The sequence below is a fragment of the Rhineura floridana genome, chromosome 10 (genome assembly GCF_030035675.1).
Source record: "Rhineura floridana isolate rRhiFlo1 chromosome 10, rRhiFlo1.hap2, whole genome shotgun sequence".
NCBI lineage: Eukaryota > Metazoa > Chordata > Lepidosauria > Squamata > Rhineuridae > Rhineura > Rhineura floridana.
Genome location: NC_084489.1, coordinates 67,139,607 through 67,155,273, shown reverse-complemented (window position 1 = coordinate 67,155,273; position 15,667 = coordinate 67,139,607). Strand labels below are relative to the sequence as shown.

General features: G+C 41.0%; 1 protein-coding gene across 5 annotated transcripts in view; it reads left to right on the top strand.

The window, feature by feature from the left end:
- The window catches only part of EPC1 (enhancer of polycomb homolog 1), a 62,848-nt gene that overhangs the window by 33,711 nt on the left and 13,470 nt on the right, over nucleotides 1-15,667 (top strand). For all 5 annotated transcript variants that reach the window (XM_061587906.1, XM_061587909.1, XM_061587905.1 and 2 more), the window contains exons 2-10: nucleotides 4,567-4,726; nucleotides 9,075-9,220; nucleotides 9,951-10,157; nucleotides 10,324-10,472; nucleotides 11,091-11,250; nucleotides 11,912-12,088; nucleotides 12,262-12,351; nucleotides 12,443-12,591; nucleotides 13,691-14,043. In XM_061587906.1, coding sequence (XP_061443890.1) covers nucleotides 4,627-4,726; nucleotides 9,075-9,220; nucleotides 9,951-10,157; nucleotides 10,324-10,472; nucleotides 11,091-11,250; nucleotides 11,912-12,088; nucleotides 12,262-12,351; nucleotides 12,443-12,591; nucleotides 13,691-14,043 — 1,531 coding nt within the window. In that variant the 5' untranslated portion in view covers nucleotides 4,567-4,626. The remainder of the gene's footprint in view (nucleotides 1-4,566; nucleotides 4,727-9,074; nucleotides 9,221-9,950; nucleotides 10,158-10,323; nucleotides 10,473-11,090; nucleotides 11,251-11,911; nucleotides 12,089-12,261; nucleotides 12,352-12,442; nucleotides 12,592-13,690; nucleotides 14,044-15,667) is intronic.

Here is a 15,667-nt window from a genome sequence, read left to right as displayed (position 1 = left end):
TACAATGATTCTGAGTTTATTAAAATCAGCTTTTCTGAAGTCCAGGGTATACTTATGGCTACTCTTAGCTTTTCCTTTAAAATCAAGAACTCGGGTATAGCGTGGCCACTTCCTCCAGAGTTCCCGTAACTGCCATTTCATCTACCAAGTCATGTCTATTGGTTAGAATCAAGGATAGCTGATCCTCTAGTTGCTTCCTCCACTTTCTGTAGAAGAAAATTATCTCCAACACAAATCAGTAATTTCTTGGAGGGGCTGTGTTTGGCAGAATTTGTCTCCCAACAGATGTTGGGGTAATTGAAGTCCCCCATTACTACTACATCATGCCTCCTTGAAATATTGGCAGTTTGCTTTTCAAAGTTTCATCCTCGTCTTCTCCATGATTGGGTGGTTGGTATAGACACCAACCACTGTGTTCCTTTTATTCCTTGCCCCATTTATTTAATCCAGTTATTCTCAGTGGAGCTGCCAAGCTCATCCTTCTGTATTTCTGTGCAGGGATATATATTTATAACATATAGTGTGACTCTGCCTCCCTTTCTATTCTTTCTGTTCTTTTTGAACAAGTTATATCCTTCAGTTGCTGTGTTCCAGTCATGGGAGTCATCCCACCAAGTTTCAGTTATACCTATCAAGTTGTATTTACTTTCCTGTATTGAGAGTGCAAGTTTGTCCTGTTTGTTTCCCATACTCTTAGCATTAGTATACAGATATCGAAGACCATATGATTTATGACCTAGATTCCTTCCTACATTTTTATGAAGCGTATTACTGGGCCCCTTAGAGCTTTTCCCTCAGTTCCTCTTACTATGCACAAGCCTTTGTTAGTTGTTACCGCCAAGTTTACGTCTCCCCCCCCCCGATTCCGTTTAAAGCTCCCCTGATGAGGTTCTCCATGCTGTGGCTAAATACATTCTTCCCAGTCCTTGTGAGGTGCAACCCATCACTTGCCAGCAGTCCATCTTCCAGGAAGCATAGCCTGTGGTCCCAGAATCCAGAAGTCTCACGTTGGCACCACCTTTGCAGCTAGCCATTCACCCGGAGTATTTTTCTTTCCCTTTCTACTCCTCTTCTAAGTAACAGAAAGATGGATGAGAAAACTGTCTGGGCCCCAAAGTCCTTGAGTTTCCTTCCAGAACTCCAAAGTCTAATGTGATTTCTTTGCAGCTCTGCTTGGCAGTATCATTCATTCCACGTCGATGAGAAGAAAGGCATATCTGTCAGTGGGCTTTATCAGTGATGGCAACCCTTCCCATGATAGAAAAAGGCTATGCGGCAGATCCTGGAAAGGCGCGGGTGGCAGGCCACGCCAGTTTAGGGGAACAAGGGATAGATGCATAATATCCATCCCTTGTTCCGGGCCTGTTCACAACCAGAAGACGACTGGGGGATGCAGGACTCCATCTGATCTTCGACTGCTGTTATGTAACGCCAGGTCTGTGGCGCAGAAGACAACGCTCATCCACGATATGATCCTGGATGAGAACGCAGACCTGGTGTGTATTACGGAGACCTGGCTGGATGAGGCCTCAGCTCCTACGCTTGAGGCCATGTGCCCAGCCGGTTCCAGTACGCACAGCAGCCGAGGATTGGTAGGCGGGGAGTGGGAGTGGCAGTCATCTATCGGGGGTCTTTGGTTTTCGCCAGACCCCCTCTCCACGAGACCAAGTTTGTTGACTGCATGTACTGGAAGTTGGGCCCAAAGGGCAGTTGTTGGATTCTACTTGTGTACCGCCCACCCCTCTGCACAGTAGACTCCCTGACCGAGGTGCTCGAGGTGGTCTCGGACGTGCGGATGCTCTCCCCCAGCCTACTGGTTTTGGGGGATTTCAACGTGCACGCTGAGACTGCTCTCACTGGGGCCCCTCGGAATTTCATGGAAACCATGACTTCCTGGGAACTGCACCTTAGTAATACAGGGCCCACTCATGTAGCCGGTCATGCTATTGACCTTGTGTTTGTCTCGGATGGGGAGGGAAGTGCTCTGAAAATGGGGGTTGTTTTTTCTAACCCCGTGGCATGGTCGGATCACTATCTGGTGAATATAGACCTCTCAATGCCACACATCCTCGGCAGGGGACAAGGACCTATTAGGATGGTCTGCCTCAGACGCTTGATGGAGCCGAAAGGATTCCTGAATGCGCTGGGTAACTTGGAGCTGACTGAAGGACACCCGGTCGAAGGCCTGGTGATGGAGTGGAATAGGGAGATCACTAGGGCAGTAGACCGGGTGGCTCCGAAACGTCCTCTCCCCCTGAATAGAGCTCAGATAGCACCCTGGTATACACCACGGTTGCGGGGTCTGAGACAGGAGGTGAGACGACTAGAGCGCCGGTGGCGGATATCTTGCGCTGAAGACAATCGGACACTGGTTAGAGCAGCAATAGCTGCCTATCAGGTGGCAACAAAGGGGGAATGTTTGCTGCCTCTATTGCGTCTGCAGAGTGTTGTCCCAGGAGGTTGTTCCAAGTGGTCCGAAGCCTGGTCGGTCCAGTTGCTCAGGAACCCATGGAGCAGTCTAAAGCCTCCTGTGATAGATTTGCTAAACACTTTGCCAATAAAATCGAGCACCTGAAGAGCATGATTCCATATGCCGTGGACACAGGAAGTGGGCCAGAGTCGGCCAGTTGCATTCCGGTCCGGTGGGATCGGTTTCAGCCTCTTCCCTCTGAGGAAGTGGACAAGGTGCTCTCTACTGTGAAGCCAACCACCTGTCTGTTTGATCCTTGCCCCTCGTGGCTCATTATGAGCTGCAAAGAGAGACTGAGCGAAGGGATCAAGGCAGTGGTAAATGCATCCTTGGAAAAGGGTGCAATGCCATTAGCCTTCAAGGAGGCAGTGATAAAGCCCATCTTGAAAAAGTCCTCCTTGGATCCCCAAGAGTTGAATAACTTTCGCCCAGTCTCCAATTTACCATTCTTGGGCAAGGTGATTGAGCGAGTGGTGGCCAAACAGTTGCAGACACACTTGGATGAAACAGATTATCTAGATCCATTCCAATCGGGCTTCAGGACTGGACACTGGAACTGAAACAGCCTTGGTTGCCCTGGTGGATGATATGAGGAGGGCGTTGGATGGGGGAGAATATACCTTCCTCGTCCTCCTGGACCTCTCAGCGGCTTTCAATACCGTTGACCAATGTATTCTTTTAAATCGCCTGGAGGGATTAGGAATAGGGGACACTGTTTTACGGTGGTTCCGTTCTTATCTCTCAGACAGGCACCAGCGGGTGGCATTGGGAGATGAGGTTTCAGACCCTTGGCCTCTCAATTGTGGAGTACCAAAGGGTTCTATCCTCTCCCCCATGCTATTCAACATCTATGTAAAGCCGCTGGGGGCCATCATCAGGAGTTTGGGGCTGCAGTGTCACCAATATGCGGATGACACTCAGCCTTATCTCTCGTTTAAGTCCTGTCCAAGTGCCTGGAATCCGTTAGTGGATGGATGGGAGAGAATAGGCTGAAGCTGAACCCCGATAAGACTGAGGTGTTACTTGTGGGAGATAAAAGAAGGTTAGGAATCACTGACCTGGTGCTTAATGGGGTGAGTTTACCCCTGAAGGACCAGGTCCACAGCCTTGGGGTCATTCTTGACTCCCAGCTGTCCATGGAGCCTCAGGTCTCGGCAGTCTGCCGGGCAGCTTGGTATCAATTACATCTGATACAGAGGCTGCGACCCTACCTTCCTATCCATCTGCTCCCACGGGTGATACATGCCCTGGTCTCCTCTCGCTTGGACTACTGTAATGCGCTCTACGTGGGGTTACCCTTGAAAATGGTCCGGAAATTGCAGCTGATACAGAATGCGGCGGCACGTCTGATTAAGAATAGCCGTCGCCATGATCATATAACCCCGGTGTTAGAAGACCTACACTGGCTACCAGTTGTTTACCGGGCCCAATTCAAGGTGTTGGTGTTGACCTTTAAAGCCCTATACGGTTTCAGCCCAGTTTATCCGAAGGAGCGCCTCCAGCATCACCAATTATGCTGCCTGACGAGATCAGCCACACAAGACCTCCTCTCGGTCCCTCCAATCAAAACAGCTAGGTTGGTACGGACCAGAGAGAGGGCATTTTCGATTGTGGCCCCCACCCTCTGGAATTCCCTTCCTTTTGACCTTCGACATGCCCCCTCCCTGATGGGCTTCCGCTGGGCCTTGAAGACCTGGCTATTCAGGCAGGCCTGCAAGATTTCTGGGGTGGATTAGTTTTTATGATGTTATTGATTGGAAAATTGGTTTTAGATTAATTATTTATTATTGTTTTGATCTATATATTGTATTCTATTGTGTCACTGTACGTTGCCTAGAGTGGCCGTTAATTCGGCCAGATAGGCGACTCACAAATAAAATTTTATTATTATTTTATTATTATTATCTCTAATCTGTCCTCCAGGAAGACAGCATACCTGGCGAGTCCATGGATCTTCTTGGCATACATGGGTTTCAGGACTTTGTCCGGATAGGCAGCCTTTAAATGTTTTTAATAAAAATGTTCCCCTCCCCCACCACCCACATAATGTGTGTTTTGTTTCACCAGATTTCATATTTCTTTTCCTTAAATTTCAGGAACATCATCTCCAGCGGGCCATTTCAGCACAGCAAGTATATGGAGAGAAGAGGGATAATATGGTTATACCAGTCCCAGAAGCAGAAAGTAATATTGCTTATTATGAATCTATATACCCTGGAGAATTTAAGATGCCAAAGCAGCTTATTCACATACAGCGTGAGTATATCTTTATGTCTAATCCCCACAGGTAGCTCTTGGTTGGGTTTTTTGGGTCGTGGCATCCAGATTCTTGTTTTCCAGAAAAGTAACTGCTAGTTTGTAGCTTCAAGATGACAAAAGGTGCTGTGGCACCTTGAAACTAACTGCCTCAAAATAATGTAAATACTTTACCTTTTTATGTATATAACATTGCATGTTAAAATTTGGCAGCAGGGAAAAGATTTAAATATTAACTCTAGCGAGGCCCTGTAACCACCTTTAGCTGTTACTGCAGCACTATATGTAAAGTCAGCTGGTAAATTTTCATTAAGTAACATACTTGCAAGAAAGTACTATCATGTCTGGTCTCAGAAGATGGTGTTGGAGATACTATTGTACCCCATAAAAATGTCCCATAGGAGTATGGTTACTTCAAAATTAGCATCTTATAATGGAATTGTTGAGAGAACCAGACTCGGGTGAGTGACTCAGTAGTGATGATGCTCACCTCTGCTTTTCATTTACATTTGATTTTGAGTGCAGTCATTGGTGGTGTAACAAGTGTTGGAAGATCATGATGGCTTGAATGCGGGTGAATAATCTGATATTGAATCCAGTCAAGACTAAAGTGGCGATGGGTGGGTGGGATAAGTGTACTTGAAAAGTTGAATATATATTACATATACCTGTGATAGATGCACTGAAACGTGCCCTGAAATATCAAGTATGTCTCCCTAGAAGTGCTTTCGGCCAGGGAGTCTGTTTTCAGTTGCATATCATATGCTGGCCACATCTCTTCCTCTTAATGAGGGCTAGGATTAATTGTCGTTCTTTACTAAGTGAAGTTTCATTTGATTGTTCAGAAGACACGACTAGCACAGAATGTTGTAGCTTAAATCCTTTGTGGGGCAGGCCACAGGGAGAGAAGATATAACTAACATGGCATTCCCTGAATGTTCAGATCTTCTGATAAAGCCCTATACTTTATATTTGCAAGAAAAGATTGGAGGAGCAGGGATTTACATCATGGCATTGTGATAATTTGCCACTGATTTTTCATTCCCTCTAGTTCTAAGCTTTACTCTTCCCTGCCATGGTTCACCTATGATCTGAAGATTTTTCCTGCAGAGTTGGAAAAAAGTTAGTCCCCGTAATTGAAATTAGGATCTCATCTACTGTTAAGTTGCCAAATCCCCCAATTTGAAAAGAACCTTTGTAGTTCTTTATAGTTTGCTTGGGATTTCACTATTATGAATAATTTTATCTCCAGTCTACTTTACCCTGACATCATATAATGGATTGATTAGCATCAGTCCTAGTATAGATTGTTGGGGAATTGCACAGCTTGCTTTCTTCTACTGTGAAAACGTTCAGTTTGTTCCTACATTCTGCTTCCTTTGCTTCTAAGCTTTGAGTTTGTAACTGATTCGGTTTACACAATATTATATAAATGTTAACGTATCAGTGGATGACAGACAAATAACAAATCAGTTGAGAGCCAAAAGGGTTCCTAGCTGCCCCTGGCAGGACAGAAAGATAGTATTATCTTGGTCCAAAAGAACATCAAAAGCAATTTGCTTTTTGTTACTCCCAGTATCTTGTCTATTCTACTAGGAGTCAAATACTGATGATATAAATGTTGAAATTGTTTCCCTATAGATTGATACATGCTATGCCTTCGTAAGAATAAATTTCTAGGCTTCACTGGAACAAGATTTGGGTGTTCAGAGGTTCATTTTGGGGAGGTGGATGGTAGTAAAGTGTCTTGTCTTTATTACAAGTATCTGGCATTTGGGTGATGTTTATGAGTCTGTTAGCACAACTGTGTTGGTTTCCAGAAAGGTACCATGTTTGTTTTGCCAAAATAAATTAATTAGTCTCTAAGGAACCCTAACATGTTGTTGCTGTTTCATCTTGGAGTCAAACTATTGACCACCTGTGTGGTTTTCCCCCCAACTATGATTAATAGAGTGGAGTTGTCTACTGGAACTGCTTACTACCATCACCACACATACACAAGTGCCCTTAGTTGTGAAGCTTCTCCTACTATAGGGGCAGTCAACTGGTGACCTGGGAATTTTCCGTTTGGTTCCCTGCATGATTTTTTATTCTCAAGAATAAACTCTAACCCCATTTTTTCCTTTCCAATGTAAGTGGAACAAACTGAGTTCTACCCTTACGCATCTCAGCTGCTCATTCCCATTTTCCTCTGTCTTGGAGTAAAATAGCTGAGTTCATAGTAGTGGGAGAGCTCAGTCAAAGCCTCTGTGGCTATTCACACTGAAAATGCATCCCTTTGTGCAGAAATGATTCAATGGACGAAGCCCATGTTAATCTATTTCAGCCCATACAATTCAGAATATGGCTTTAATTAGGATTTTGTAGACCCCAGATAAGTAAGCCAAGATAATTGGCATTGTCAGTACACTGTAAGGAATACAATTTTATGTTGTAGTCCATGTTACAGGACCATATGTACAGATTTCTAGAACTTCTGAAATTGACAATTTAAAATAGGATGACTTACTACACTATATATTTTAACTTGGTCTCTCTAAAACCAGTTCTTAAGCTGAACTAATCTACTCTTTTTAAAGCAGTTTTAACACTATGCAGACTTAACAGTAAAATGGTTTAGCACTACATGCAGATGTTGGAGAATTTTGTATTTCTCCTGTGGGTTCTTTTGCTGGGGGTCCTTGAACAAAAATTTTGAAGACACAGGCTTGCAGCAAAAAGGTAGGCCTTTATTGGATGACAAGTGTACACTTGGTCAGTCTCCCTCCTAGTGAGTGGAGAACTGCAACTTGGCACTGTTTGCTTGGGGTTTTTATACATTTCAGGACAAAGACTTTAGCATCTACCAATCAGGATTTAGCACATCAGAATGACATAGACATGATAGTATTACACAGGCATTTTGGATAGGTACTTTGTACTTGTAACACATCAGAATGACATAGACATGACAGTATTACACAGGCATTTTGCATAGGCATTGCATAGGTACTGTACTTCTCTGCATCGTGTTCTAGTGAATTTGGTGTTCTAATGAATTTGGCAATGTTCAGTACTTCACATGAAAGTACATTTTCACAATGAGCTAAGCACTCCAGCTAGTGAGCAAGCAATTTAATTACGCATTTTATTACTGCAATTCTTTCCACATCTCAGGGATACTGAGATGTTCTGCACAGTGTTATCTACTATTTTGAGTACAAATAGTGCCAAACAAACCAGTACAGTAAAGGAAGACAGCTTCAAAGAGAAAAAGGATCTGGCTTCCTACTAAACTATTAAAATGTTATGAACCTTTATAAAAGAATATATTTTGCTTACTGTTTATGTATATTGAATTCCCCATTAGCCATACATGTATGTATATATAAAATTCCTCATCAAATAAGCCTAGCCATCTCCCACATGGGCATAGCTCAGTCGGGAAGGGCCATAGCTTAGTGGAAGGCAGGGCTGTGGAGTTGGTACTCCAGACCTTTGACTCCGACTCCTCTATTTTTCTCCTGTCCGACTCCTTCATAAATGGCAAATGTATATTAACTAGTAATAATAAATTTACTGTAGTAAAATGGTAGCACAAGGCATGTCATCACCACCACGTGAATCCAGAGCTTGGAAAAGTTACTTTTTTGAACTACAACTCCCACGAGCCCAATCCCTGGGGCTGATGGGAGTTGTAGTTTAAAAAAGTAACTTTTCCAAGCTCTGGATTCACGTGGTGGTGATGACATGCCTTGTGCTACCATTTTACTACAGTAAATTTGTTATTACTAGTTAATATATATTTGCCATTTATGAAGGAGTTGGTACATTTCTACCAACTCCGACTCCACCCAAAATTGCTCACGACTCAGACTCAGACTCCACAGCCCTGGTGGTAGGGCACAGGCTTTGCATGCAAAAGGTCTCAGGTTCAGTCATTGCCATCTTCAGGCAGAGCTGGGAAAGACTCCTGCCTGAAATCTTGGATTGCTGCTGCTGTTCTGTCAGTGTTGACAATACTGTTTTAGATTGAACAATGGTCTGACTTGGTATATCTTATGACAGTTTCATTCAAACTGGGAATTGTGGTTTAACATTGAGTAGTTTCAGTAAGCCAGCTTCATAACCCATGATTTGAAGTTGATTTGCTTTGAAACTAACCATAATTAGGTTAAACCTGCTCATGTGGGAAAAGGAAAGGTGAGAGCCACAAGCCTGGAAGGAAGCTAGGCCTGTTCATGTAATGCTAAATCATGGCTGAACATTACATCCAAATGTGGCCAATGTCCAAATAGTTTTCTGCCGTTACCCCTTTCTCCCCAGAACACCTGAAAAACAAAGTAAAACATACTTTCCCCCCCTCCAGCTTTCAGTTTGGATGCTGAGCAGCCAGATTATGACCTGGATTCAGAAGATGAGGCCTTTGTAAATAAGCTGAAGAAAAAAATTGATATTTCTGCTTTGCAATTTGAAGAAATGATAGATCGGCTGGAAAAAGGCAGCGGTCAGCAGGTATAGCATTCAAATATATGAAACTATTGATGTAGGTTTTCTGAGAAAATTTCCTATGTAAATTTTCATCTGATAACTGGCATCAGAAAAAGTTATGTTTGCCTCAGAATATTTTCTGATGCCCTCGAACAGGGGTTTAGAACCTCTGGGTCTCCAGATGTTGAACCAATGCCCATTATCCCTGACCATTAACCATGGTGGCTGGGGTTATGGGAGTTGGAATCCAGCAACATCTGGCCATGGTTCCCCATCCCTGCCCTACAGACTAATCTAATTTAGCATGTTGGTTTTACTTGTATTTATCGGTTATGGGAGTTGGAATCCAGCAACATCTGGCCATGGTTCCCCATCCCTGCCCTACAGACTAATCTAATTTAGCATGTTGGTTTTACTTGTATTTATCAAACAAAGCTAAAACATTGAACCTACCAAACTTGCCTAATATTGTATTTACAGTTGGCATCCATTCATTGTTACTAATGAATTTATGGGCTGTATCTGATGTCAGCTCTACTCAGAGTAAACCCATTGAAATTAATGCACCAAGTTGGACATGTCCATTAATTTCAAAGTCTACCTTGAATAGAACTAACCTTAGATATAATCCTATTAAATTGAAAATTTCCCACATAAAAATAAAGTATTAGAAAAAAATTACACCCCACATAACTCTTTGAAACCATTACAAGAAACAAATGTACAAAGTGACACGTTTGGGTTTTACCTTTAGCCAGTCAGCCTGCAGGAGGCCAAGCTACTTTTGAAAGAAGATGATGAACTGATTAGAGAAGTATACGAATACTGGATTAAAAAGAGGAAAAACTGTCGAGGTCCATCTCTTATCCCAGCAGTAAAACAGGAGAAGCGTGATGGTTCCAGCACGAATGATCCTTATGTCGCATTTAGAAGGCGAACAGAAAAGATGCAGACTCGTAAAGTGAGTGTGTATATATTTACATAACATTTTTGAAAAGTTGAACTATTTAGAGCTTGCCTCAGCAAGAGAAACAAGGGTTATGGGCCAGAGGAGTTTGTCTTGAAGAGTATATAGAAATGCAGATATCTGTCTGGTTTGCATGAGAGTTTAATTATTTATTTTGCAGAATCGAAAAAATGATGAAGCTTCTTATGAAAAGATGCTTAAGCTGCGTCGGGATTTGAGTCGTGCAGTAACAATTTTAGAGATGATAAAGAGAAGGGAGAAAAGCAAGAGGGAGTTACTGCACTTAACACTGGAAATTATGGAAAAGAGGTAAAGAATATGAGAATTTTGAAGGACTTGTTTTTTTTAATTATTAATACTGCTGTCAAATACAAAGAATAGAGATCTGTGCTCAAATATAAAACGTTTTACAGCTAAGTTAGACTGCAATCCTAAAGGTCTGACTCTCATAGAGTAGCTGGCTTCGTCTGTGTGGAAGGTCTCTTTAAATGCAGACATTTTTTGCATATTTTTTATATCTTAATGGTGTTCAACATTACGAATTTGATAGTGAACATATATCACTTCCAGTCATGAAGTGATGCCAGATTTTCATGAAAGCCTGCCTGTCGGCAAATAAGAGAACCTGCTGCAGTTTTGTTTGATGTTTGACAAATCTTACCACCCTGAGAGGCTGAGGTGAAGGCAGTATTGTGAAAAAGAAAGGGGGCAGGGGAGATTTGAGGCTGACATAACATATTTCTGTAATAGTTTTACATATAGATCATGTCTTGGAAACCTTGGACAATTGTATTGAAGTTTGGAAAGGAAACACTTGGAAATGGATGATTTCACTGTGCTAAAAGGAGTTCAGTTTGTTGCATGGTATAAAGTACTAATTTTCTAAAAAAAACTGGCCATTTCAAACTATTTGTTTTTAATTTTCAGATATAATTTGGGCGATTATAATGGAGAAATTGTGTCTGAGGTAATGGCACAGCGGCAGCCCATGAAGCCTACCTATACTATTCCTGTTATTCCTGTTCCTAATAGCACTCAGTTTAAACACCAAGAAAGTATGGAACTGAAGGAATTTAAAATCAACAAGGTGACTAAATCTCTTAAAAGATAGAAGTATAGTGCTTAACTTGTGAATGCCCTTTTGGGACTACATGCTATAAATTTGCCTAGTAGGATATGAATCCCATAGTACTATTAATCCTTGAATTATAAAGCTAACTAGTCTCTGTAGTGGGTATTTCCATTCATCATACTGTGTGGTAGGCAGTTTGCAAGTCCATTAGGGATGGTGAAGCCTCTCTTTACCTTTAATAATATTGCACTGTAGTAGTGCATCAAGGCAACTAAAAACAAAAACTGTTTGGAAAATGTGAAGGATTTTTAAATTCAATACATTATATTGCCAAATCCCCATTTAATGAATTGTTCATCTTTTCAGAGCTACTTATATATGTGCAGTGATTCAGAAGATCAATATGTAGAGATGGGGTGTTGTAGAGAGATTTGAAGCCAGCACATAATTTCTCAAGTCATTTTTTTGTGAATTATTTGGCTGGTCTAGAAGTTCATGTCAGCACTTGTCATTTGACATTTTAAAATTAGTCTGTAAGCGTAGAATCCTCCCAGACAAATGAAGTGTAAGATAAATTTAATTCAAGTTTATTCATTACATTTTTATTGTGTTTGTGTTGCCCAGACACTCTTGTAGCCTTTTCTTCATTGGTGAAACTTATTTTCTCTTCTTGCAGCAAGAGAAAACAGATGTCATACGACCCAAAAGAAAGTATGAGAAGAAGCCCAAAGTTGTACCTTCATCAGCTGCTGCTGCTACTCAACAGACAAGTCCTGCTGTACTGCCAGTCTTCAATGTTAAAGATATGAATCAATATGACTTTCCCAGCTCTGATGAAGAACCTCTTTCCCAAGTATGGCTTCCATATTTTAGGCTGCAACCCTATATCCGCTACATGTGACTAAGCCCCATTGAACTCAGTGGGACTTAATTCTGAAAGCCCATATATAGAATTGTGCTATAGTTGGGGGAGGAAACGGAATTGTGTCCTCAAATTCTTATCTCTGCTCTCTTTTATGTTTAAAGGTCTTATCTGGTTCTTCTGAAGCTGAGGAAGAAAATGATCCTGATGGTCCATTTGCTTTCCGTAGGAAAGCAGGCTGTCAGTATTATGCTGTAAGTCTTGAGTTGCTACAAAAAAAAATAACACTAATGTTAACAGTGAAAGTAACATTTTAAAAAATATTCTCAAATATTTCTTTTCAAGCCTCATGTAGACCAAACTGGTGACTGGCCGTGGAGTAGTCCTAAAGGGGGAACATTAGCAGATGAGCGTTATAGATACTGCTTAACGACCCTTACTATACCCCAAAGGTGCATTGGGTTTTCACGTAGACGGGTTGGACGTGGTGGAAGGTAGGTTTATTTATCTTACAATTGGTTAACATCAAGTTTGAACACCTTTTCAAGAATTTGAAATGCAGTACAATAAAGTTCTTTTAAATTATATTTGCTTGGATTTATGTAACTAGCCCTCAAAACATTTTTAATATGTACATATCCTCTGAAGGAGATCTCACAGAAATGTTTGGAAGCATTGAGCAGTAAAATGGGGGTCCACATGTTTTTGGCTGGCCTTGATTGTTAATCTTATTTTTTGTGATGGCAGGCTAGGCTCCTCTTTCTGTCATCTTCTCCTACCTCCCCCTCCCCAGTCCCTTTGGCACTTGCAGGCGAAGTGTCACATCTCTCATTATACTGGGCTTTGGGATACACTTAGAAGTTATGAAAACCTTTCTTGTTGCTTCCAGCTGTCCCCAAGTGCAGCATATGAGCCTTCTTTCCACAATAGTTTGAGGAGAGAGGGCTCTGTAAATCTCGTGACTAGTCTTGGGTATTGAAGAGAAAAATACTTCAACAATTGGCTGAAGTTGAAATGTGGCTAGGTTATCTGCAGGCAATCTAGCTGGGTCTAAAGCTAGTGAAATATGTACCTGTTTTCTTAAATATAGAAAAAGACAAGCAAACAGAACTATATTTTTCAAGCAGACTCCAATTTTTGCACAGGCCTTTAGCTGTAATGCCAAACCATGGTTTAATGCTACAAGCACAAGCCTTGAAGAACTTTAGGATTACAGGCTTTCCTCTCTCCCCCTGCTGCTATTCCTGCATCCCAATTATGGTTTGAGGGAAATAACAGTTTACCATTGCGTCTAAACACTCAAACTCATTGGATCAGTAACCAGGAAGTGCAAGGAGCCCCTCAGGCTTGTTCACATTGGTTTGTTTTTGTTTTTTTAATGATAAGCCTTTATGCTCTTTCATGTATGGCTCTTTTATTCTCCATATATTGGAGATGTTCTGAGTTAACAATTGATTTAGAAAGTTTTCTGGCATGGGATTGTCAAAATTCTGTTTCTGCTGTTTATTCCCAATGTGGCTGTTGTAATACAGATGGGTTGTGAATTTCACTTTGACTTGTACATTATAAAAATGGCCATCTTCCAATTTTTAGGGTGCTACTGGACCGAGCGTATTCAGAGAACAACAGTGCATTTTGCCAGCTGGATTCAGAAATGCTTTCTTCACAACTACACTCGTCAATCAATCAATTTGCCAATACCTCAGAAACAAATACCTCGGACAGATGTTTCTCTAAAGACCTCAGTCAAATACTAGTCAATATCAAATCATGTAGATGGCGGCATTTTAGGCCTCGGACACCATCCCTACATGACAGTGACAATGATGAACTTTCCTATAGGAAATTACACAAGAGTGTAAATCGAACTGGCACAGCACAACCTGGGACCCAGACATGCAGTACCTCTATACAAAGTAAAAGTAGCAGTGGTTCAGCACACTTTGGTATGTTAATTTTGACAAACTTAATTCTAAAATTATCTTTAGCAAAGATAATCCAATTTAGCTCTTCTGTGTCTTTTTTCTTGGCTAATAGTGATATATTGTGCACTAAAATGCAGTGTTAATATAATGCCTTATTTATTCTCAGTCATATAGAGTCTGACAAATATTTATCCTTACATACATAATTTTTGTTAGGACTCGTTGGCAACTTATATCAATTTAGACAATTTAGTTTGCTTTTCAGTTGGGATTCTCAAGATGAGATACAAAGTTAAGAATCAAAATGCATCATAATAAAATGGCAACATATGAAGGTTGGTGGCAGATTAAAACCAAAGAGCCATCATTGTACATAAAATGGCTAACTATGAAAAGATCTGTCTACAAAAACAGTCTTAGCTCCTGCCTAAAAGGCCCAGCCTCTCGGATATGTAGTACTGGCAGGGAGCTGTGTCTAAATATTGGCAGCTGCCAGTGGGGGGGAAAATATTTATTTATTTATTTATTGTATTTGTATACCGCCCCATAGCCGAAGCTCTCTGGGTGGTTTACAGTAACTAAAAACATTAAAAACAAATATACAAGTTTAAAACACATCTTTTAAAAACAATTTAAAACACACTTTAAAAAATTTTAAACAATTTTAAAAAACACATGCTAAAATGCGAGGGAGAAGAGGAAAGTCTAGCCTAGTAGACAATGTGGCCACCAACACTTTCAGCACCAGATCTTAAGGAGTGCAGTGAAATGAATGGAATAAAATACACCTTCTGAGTTAACATATGTAGTATACTGAAGCTTAAACTTAGAACTTCAGTTTTCTTCCAGCCTGTGTTTACTGATCTCTGGAAAGCAAAATTTATTCTTAAATGACATATGGAATAAGGAGACATACAATTTAAGAAAATCAGTATTACATCTTAGTGAGGCACATTGTTTTTCTGAAATGTACACATGCCCCAGGTAAACACTTTGAGGATATGGATATTGCTTGCATCCTATTCAAGCAGTTCTGTGGAGAATGATTTCTGGAAGCAATTGGCAGGATTGAAGACTTATTTATTAATTATGTAACTTGCAAACAAATACCAACCTTGGAATGTTTATGGTGTGATATATACTTGTTCTTCTCTGGTATGAGTCGAAGAAGCCAACCACAGTTTTTAAATTCTGTTGAACTCTTCAGTAGCAATGAATGTCTGTCTTTTTAAGAAAAAAAATCTACCATTGTGGAATAAAAGAATATCAACAGTGTTGTCCCTAGCGAAGTTATTAAGATATTTGCTGGTCTAATTATTTGAATCATTCATTAAATTTATCATTACCAGTATTTATTATTTCTTTAGTTATTCAAGTTAGTATTTGACTTAGAGAAAGTTTTATTAGTTTTCATTAGTCCATTAGCACCAAGTCATTGTCTGTTCCAACAGAAAGGGGAGAGTGTGTAGTGTAAAAACAGTCATAAATATAGTACCAAATATGTTCTTGTGTGGTCATTGTAGCATGGCATTAGGACAGGACTGTACGCGTTGTGACCCCAACCGCCATGTCTTGTATCCTGCAGGAATCTCCTGTCTTCTCCCCACCCAACTCACAGACAATAACATCATGATTTGACGGGTTG